Below are 8,264 nucleotides of genomic sequence, written 5' to 3'. Positions count from 1 at the left end.
CATCACATGCTTAAAAATAATTTGAATTAATCATATTATTTCACAAACTTTAAGAAAATAGGAATAAACATTTAAACACAAAAAGTCAAAGCTCTGATAGCACTGAAGGATTACCATGTGTTCATAACACGCAGCGGAAGAAAAGAAAGTAATCCTTAAAAATCTATTTTGTGCTTAAATTTTATTCCAATAATATATAGATCAGATCTAAATACCTTTAGATGCTTTAGTAAAAACTTTATTCTTCGATTGTACGAAGATTCTATGTGTATCCACACTGAGACCAACCTTTGCTGTCAACTCCTTGACCATAGACATCTAATCTAAATTGAGAAACCTCTTGCAACTCTTTGCACACCATAAAATTCTTCTCCAAGAATTAGGCTCACATACTTTTATGTGTATAGAGGTAAAGGAATAAAACTCTTATGTTTTATTCTCATCTGTGTCACCATCCTCTGCTCTTGGCATACATACATATAGTATGAGATTTGTTACTGATTTTAAATTTGAATCTCAATTCAAATTTAAATCATATCTTGAAATTCTAAATCTGAATCCTTCAAATTTATGAATCATATCATAACTCAATTTGAAACAGAATTAGTTAAGATCTCATCCAAATTTAGAAACAGAATAACTAATTATTCTCAAATCTCATTTAATATTCTCAAGTATCATACTATTATTATATTCTTGGTGCTAGAAAAAAATATAATAATATTCCATCTGAATTAATATAATTATTTATTTGATCAAATCAAAATAATAATTAAATAATTCTACAGCAAAAATTAGAACATTCGTTAGTGTATGACCCCATAGGTTCAATACTTAACAGGTAGTAAATTAGTCATACTAAATTTACTAATCAAGGTTACCGTCTAGCAACACTTTTCAACAACCCGATAGTATGAAGTAATATATTTTTACTAAGACCCTTAGAAGAATAAAGTATAATTCCTTCCATCTTTTCATCTCTTGGTTGACCCTTAGAGTATGGTTTAATTGTCAAACTCTAACTTGTTACCATTATTATAATGAACTGTAAATCACCTAAGAAACTCATTTCTTCATTCATTCAATACCCTTAGCCAAGGTTTTATTCATCTCAGTCATTATAATCATAGAGCTCAAACTCTTTACCGAGAGTTGACGGATTCCTTATTGACTAATTATTAATTCTACAAGTATTTAAATCATACCCAATATTCATTCAACTAGCACCCTAGGGTATTAGGTGTCCGGAATTAAAGTATAACAAATACATTGTTAATTACTATGATAGTCGCAGGTCAAAAGAAACTCTATTACTATGTTCATCTTGAAATATCCTATTGACAAATATACGGTAATTATAACTATTAGGAATTCTCAAAGTCAGTCAGTTCAATGGTTATCTCTCTATATGCACCATCTATATATATAATTTAATAAATGTGATCTATTAATCTTTATCCAATGAAGACCATTATATATATTGATCTTTTTGAATTATTAATGTTTTTTTAATAATTTTATGACCAAGAACAATTTAGATTAAATTATAAAAGATTTATCTCTCAATATTATGATCACTATCACAATGATAAATCTCTAAATTTAATCAAGGACTTTATTATATTAATATTTTAATATAATAATAATAACAAATTATTTGATACATGATTGATTGGATTGTGTCATACTCCTTATTCCCAACAAAGATTTCCTTGATTTAACTAACCGCTAACATTTACCATGGTATGAAACCATGCACACGTTTTCAAACTTTATTAACAATTAATATTTTTATAGATATAAGCTTGACTATTCATATGCTCGGTAGCAGGCTAACCTTGGGGATTCGGATCCTAGCACGATTTTGTTACATAATAGTATAATAGTATAATGTTAAAAATTTAGGCAAAAGCTCAACTTACTAGTTGCTACCAACAATAGTAAGTCAAGCTTGGGGTTCTGATTTGTACCCAATAATCTCGAAAGCACGATGTTATATTTCGGAACTGACTAGTCAAGACTTAAAACGACTAATTCAAAATAGAAAACCGTTTTGTACCTCTATAATTGCTATGCGAATCTCGGGGTTATAAACAAAAGAAAATGGTTAATGCTGGCTGATGATAAATAGGAGCACAAGCGAGCTATAGAGGCCATCGTGAAAAATAGAGCAAAAAGAGAGCATTCTGATTTTAAATTTTTAGTACTTTGAGATTATATGTTGACTTGAGCGTCGGACTCATTTTTGCAGGTTTTTTACATTGCTTGAAATGACAAGGAATCAGCGATGCAATACACTAAGGAAGAACTTTGCCGACATTTTTCTTGTTGTGGACAAGCTATATCTCAGAATCCAGTTCTAGACAAGAACACAAAAAATATAAAAAATGATTATTTATTTAAATATAAAAACTTTCATTAATTCATTCTACACTTCAATGATTCAAGTTGGTTCCTCAGTTGGACAAATCTAAAACACCAAAAAGATACTAATCAAGAACAATAAGGTGCTTTTTATTAGAACCTTTTAAAATTAAAATTGAGTTGATGTACAAATCAAATATCTTGTTTGGAATTACAAGGGAAAAAAAGAATTTGATTTAAAAATGGTTTAGTTATTCTGTTGATTTTTATAATTTTATTAAATTTATAATTAGATTTTCATTTTTTTAATTAGGTTCTTACACCACTTCTAATTTTATAATTAAGTCATTTTTTATGTCAAAAATATTAACATTTGCAGAATATTTTTTCCAAAAAATATGTGGTGAAAAATTTAATTAGGTTCTTAATTGTGGATACATTCAATTTTTGAAGAAATATTTAGTTAATTCTAACATTTTTTACACTAGAAGGTCCTAATTATAAAACTAAAAGAAATGTAAAGACTCAATTTAAAGAAAAAAAGTATAAGAATCTTATTATAAATTTAGTAAAATTATGAAGACCAATAGAATAATTAAACCTTTAAAAATCTCTTAGATTTGTTTTATCCATTATTCCAATTTCTCTATCTTTTTTTAAAAAAAAAAGTAGGATTTGGTTAATTACAATTAATAATTCATAGAAAAAAAATCAATTACCAATCGGTATAAAGAACTGATAATGAAAAAAATTACGAGGAATAAAAGATACAACAACACAATAAAAAAGATAAGAGGATAGCTGGATAAATATTTTTTACTAAACTTTTAAAAAATTTATTTTTAATCTAGGTCATTAGAAGGATTTTTTTTGCTAGGCTTTTAAAAAACCTATTATTGACAACTTAAATCAAAGAAATAAAATTAAAAAAAAAATAATACTAAGAATTACTTTAAACTAAATCTTTCAATTTCTTCGTGTAAGAAGTAAAATAAATTACTCACATCACTTTAATATACAAAGAAAAATGTACATAAAATACTAATAAATTTTATTCATCAAAAACTGCATAAAATATATTTTTTAACAAATCCTAACAACAAATTAAATTAAAATTAAACTAAACAAATTTGAATTTTATGCCTCCCAATAAACTTGAAAGGAACTCTTGAAATTCTTACTATCTTCACTTAACCCAATGACCCTGTATCTTCTCTTTTTTGGCTAATAATTGGTGTATTTCTTCGTGCATGAAGGTCACCAAGTCAGCATCATTGTTTTTGAGATGAACTTTTGATCTCCTTGAAATTCAACATCGGCATAGTATAATTCTTTTGATATTCAGATATTTACACGTTGTTTGGATATTGGAAAGAAAATAGAAGGAAAGAAAATAAGAGAAAAGAAAATAAAAGAAAAAGTTGAGTTATTTGTGTGTTGTTTGGATGAATAGAAAATAGATGGAAAGAAAATAGAGAGAAAATTTTCCTTTGTTTGGATGAAAAAAAAAAGTGAGAAAAAAAATCATAATAGTATAAAATTACATTAATACCCATATCATAAAATAAAGTATAAAATTTATTTATTTATTCATATTTTATTATATTTTATAAATATTATAAAATATTATAATTTTATATATTTTATTTAAATTATTTATCTAATACATTTAATATTTAAATATAAATCTCTATTATAATAATATATTAAAACTAAATTTATATTAATATTTGTTAATAATAATATAACTAAAGGTAGTATTGGAAATACAAAATTATAGCACTTTTTTTTTTTATTTTCTTGCTTGTGATAGAAAGAAAAATTTTTTAGTGGGACTCGCACAAAAATTTTCTTTCCTTCCTATTTTCTTTAATAACCAAACAAAAAAAATATCATTTTCTATCTATTTTTTTTTCATCTATTTTCTTTCCACTCATTTTTTATCAAACCAAACATAGTGCCTGTTGGTTTTAGAATAATAAAAATCGTCGACCACGTATCAAGAGGATTAGTGACGGTTTTAAAAAATAAAAACAATACTGATTTTCTCTTTAGCTATTAGTATATAAAGAGAGAAGGTTTGAGGAGGGAGGTGATCACAATGATGATAGTGGATTATTTTATATAATTGGAGAATAAGAGTTTGTTTGAAAACCTATGAATTAAAATTCACTCAAGATTTATAATTCTTTTTTTTGTTTTAAAACAAGTAAAAAGGAATTATTTAAATTCAATTCCCAATTTTTTTTCATTTGCAAATCAGACAAAAAAGAATTTGATTTTGAAATCAATTCTCAAACCAGTTTAACTTATCATGTCAAATGTAAAAAATATCTCTATTTAAATAAGTGAATGTTTAATAAAATAATTTTGTTAAGAATAAAATTATAAAAAAAAAAAATTTAACTCATGTAAGAGTTATTCCAAACCAAAGAATTAAATTCTATTCTATTAGTATATTAAAATTATTCCAAACCATAGAATTGAATTTCAAATAGAAGTAAATTCTTTTCTTAAAGAAAATATAATTCTTCTTTTACACTCAAATACTTTCCAAACAAGCTCTAAAGAATAAAAATGTAAAATTTTAAAATCAAATCAATCAAATCTCATTTTATATAATTTATTCCAAATGCAATAATTGATTCACAATTCAATTGAATTAAAAAATCATTTTGCTTCTAAAACACCCAAAAACATTTCACTCGACTCAAGTATGCAACTCTATAAGTACTTAAGTAGTTATTACTAAACCATAATAGCTTCAAACAAGTTGCATGATGCAGATATATGTTTTGAGAAACATTATTCTCTACAAGGGTGCTTCCAACAAATCAAATGTCCTCAAGAAAAACGTCTTAGATGCATATAGTTACAACTGGAGCATCTTACACTCGGGTAATTCAGTAGTATATACATTTGAACAATGAAAAAGTGGCATCCATCACGACTCAAATCTATACTACTCAATTACCTTAGTGCATGATACTAATGCAATTCAACCTGTGATATCATGGCATTGTCCATAAATCAGTGTCTTGAAAACCTTGCACAACTTTCAAAGGAACAAAGAGATTATTGCATTGCACCCTTCTGCTAGCAGTCACGGAAGATGTTCTATTCAGAGCTTCTTTAGTGCAGCTTTCAAGTGCGGTTGAAGAGTTATCGTGTTGGTAGCCATCTCAACATCGTAGCAAAGAGTCCCATCAACCATCCGAAAACATCTTCTTATCTCTTTTACCTGCAAGAAGTGCACAAAAGACTATAAAAACTAACAACATAGAAAAAGGGAAGCGACGAGGCAAAAACTTCAGTTTCAAACTTTCTTCAACCAGCATAGGAAAGCCGGCAGCAAAGTATTTGTTTGATGAGCGAAATGACGTATCTAATTTGTGTTCCAATTGGGGTATGAATTAAAAAGAGGCAGTGTGTTTTCTAATGTAGATAAAACAAAAAATAAAGAGCTTAGTACTTTGCATGAATAATATATTGTAGAGAAAATTATGTTTACCTCCCCTGAGGTGTATTGATATTATACTTTACCTTTTTCTAGTTTCCAAGCCTCAATTTATTTAAAGACATTATACTAACTTATCCCTTAGTTAGTTTGATAAAACTTCTATTTTATGCCAAATTGTTTACTCCTATTTTGATACTCATTGCTTTGAAATCTAGATATCAAATTAACAATTAATTAGTCACCACAACTGAGTTCCGTTTTCTAGTTTATGGAACTTCTGCACACTTTTCTCATTGGTAAAATCAGTTTCAATCATACTTACCAGAAACCACGTTACAATGATGGTTATTCTCTAAATCTTTGAAATGCAACCTAATGATTGACCATGCAATTACTGGTAAAATGTGTGTGAACATAGCATTTATTAGCGGGTAATAATCGTATCAGCATTCGGTGAACACTAAATTTGAATTACCTTAGAAGCATTCCCAACCATTTCACTCTGAAGCTGAATCACTTTCTGTTCAGTGCTATATGTCCCTTTCTGGATACAGTATAGTAATAGCATGTAAGAAGCAGCAAAAAGCAGCAGAATGTAAAGAATATCGCAAAATTCTAAGAACAGATGAATATCGCATAATAGACCAGGTTTCAAAGAAGTCATTATCAAGTACCAATGCAGTGACATGAAGAGACATACATATCAGAGTACATGACTTCTTAATGAAGGAGATAGGAAAAAAGTTCTTTCTTTTTTAGGATCAAAACCGAAAAGAAATGTCAGCAATTTCAAATGATATTACTAACATGGCATTATGAACTGAAAACAACAGTTTGCATGTTTAGTGTTAGGGAATCAGGACTCCGCCGTAGCAAGGTGTGTTTTTAGCAGTAGGAGCTTATTGCGGCAAAGAGAGAAGACTAAAATGAGGATATGAATACTGTTTTGTTTACCAATTCAGTTTGATGTGTTTCCAAATGAAGACAGAGGGGGTTTACTAATGAAGAGAGTTCATGACTTCATGGAGCTTCAAATCCACCATTCAATTTTCCATTTTTTTTTCCGTAGGTACTATAAAGTTCAAGGGGAGACCGGAGAAGTAAGATATTTCATGCCAAAGTCTAGGCATCAATAATAATTGATCTTAACAATTGACCTGCCGTTGAAAATTTCCGAACACTTATATTTGCGACACAAGCAAATGTAAACATTCAAACAAGGTCACAGCAAGGATTAAGTTCTGCGATACAATTATAACAAGTCATTGATGAAGAAAGCTAATAGAAGAACAGTACCTGAACTTCAACAAGACCAGTGCTTTGAGCAATGACAACTTCAATGGTGCCATCAAGTTTAGGACGCCAGTATCCACTCTCAGCGTGCATTGGCTCTCCGGAACCCAGCTTCCATGTCTTTTGTGTATACCCTATCACAGGCTACACCCATTTCACACATCCAAAGAAAATAAACCAAATCAATGCACCTAAACAAATAAAAAAAGAAAGAATAGAATAACTGCTAGAAAAATTGGTCTTAATCCTTCAAACACACATCAATTCAAGGATCAAATTGTTCTAAAACCCTATATTTATTCACTACACACATGAGTCATAGCACAAACTGAAGAACAAGATTGATGCTCGTGTTGAAAATTGTTGTGTAAAATGAGGGAAAGAAGAACCTTGTTGGGAGAATGAGAGAAGTGAAGTTCTTCGGCATAAGAGAAGGAATTGATGGTGGGGTAGCCTCCTTCTCCTTGGCCTCTCCAAGTGCCGAGAAGGAAGGACAGTGCTGCCACCGCTGGGTGCACCACCGGAGGCTCTTTGTTTGCATCCATGATATATTCTTGTTAGCCCCAACTGCAGCAAACTCACTTTTGGATTTACGTAGCACAGGCGAATCAGTTTTCGGTTTTCTGAGTCTTACAAAGACCACAAGATTCTTGCTTGATTTAGGTTTTGTTTGGTAAAACTTTTGGAAAAAGAGTTTTTTATTTTGTGTTTAGTAAATAAAAAAGATCATGTCTTTGTATTTTTAAATTTTAAAAAGATTAAAATTTTTGAAAGCATTTAAGTTGGAATTTTTTAAAGTTGGCTTGTATTTTTTAAAATTTAAAAGTCTAATATAACCTCATATATTAACTAATTTTTAAATTTAACGCTTAAAATTTATGTCTTTTATAATATTTTTAAATTTTAAAAATTATTTTACCAAATGTAATTGTTGTTACTTGTATTTATTGAAAATTATTTTTAATTTAATTTATCAAACATAAATGCTATACTTCTTAAAAAGTCATATTTTAAAAGCTAGCTTTTACAAGCTACTTTTGAAAAATAAAAGTTTTAATAAACTAAGCCTTATAGTACCGGACTGGCTGGTGCCTGCCTGCCTGCCGACTAAGCCTGAAGCTAAGTTGAGTTTCAATAAAAATTGAGC

At 28.7% G+C, this 8,264-nt stretch overlaps 1 protein-coding gene across 1 annotated transcript; it reads right to left on the bottom strand.

The window, feature by feature from the left end:
* Positions 1–5,095: 5,095 nt before the first annotated feature.
* Positions 5,096–7,789, bottom strand: LOC107614142 (nitrobindin heme-binding domain protein). The gene is made up of 4 exons (XM_016316368.3): positions 7,507–7,789; positions 7,121–7,261; positions 6,300–6,368; positions 5,096–5,605 (listed from the first exon to the last, which is right to left on the bottom strand). The coding sequence occupies exons 1-4, from the start codon at positions 7,660–7,662 to the stop codon at positions 5,486–5,488; spliced, it is 486 nt and encodes a 161-aa protein (XP_016171854.1). The 5' UTR covers positions 7,663–7,789; the 3' UTR covers positions 5,096–5,485.
* Between the last annotated feature and the right edge of the window lie 475 nt (positions 7,790–8,264).

This window comes from Arachis ipaensis, chromosome B8, assembly GCF_059453495.1.
Source record: "Arachis ipaensis isolate K30076 ecotype BB chromosome B8, ASM5945349v1, whole genome shotgun sequence".
Classification (NCBI taxonomy): Eukaryota; Viridiplantae; Streptophyta; class Magnoliopsida; order Fabales; family Fabaceae; genus Arachis; species Arachis ipaensis.
Note: the sequence above shows the minus strand (reverse complement) of the source record. Positions and strands in the feature narration are given on the sequence as shown.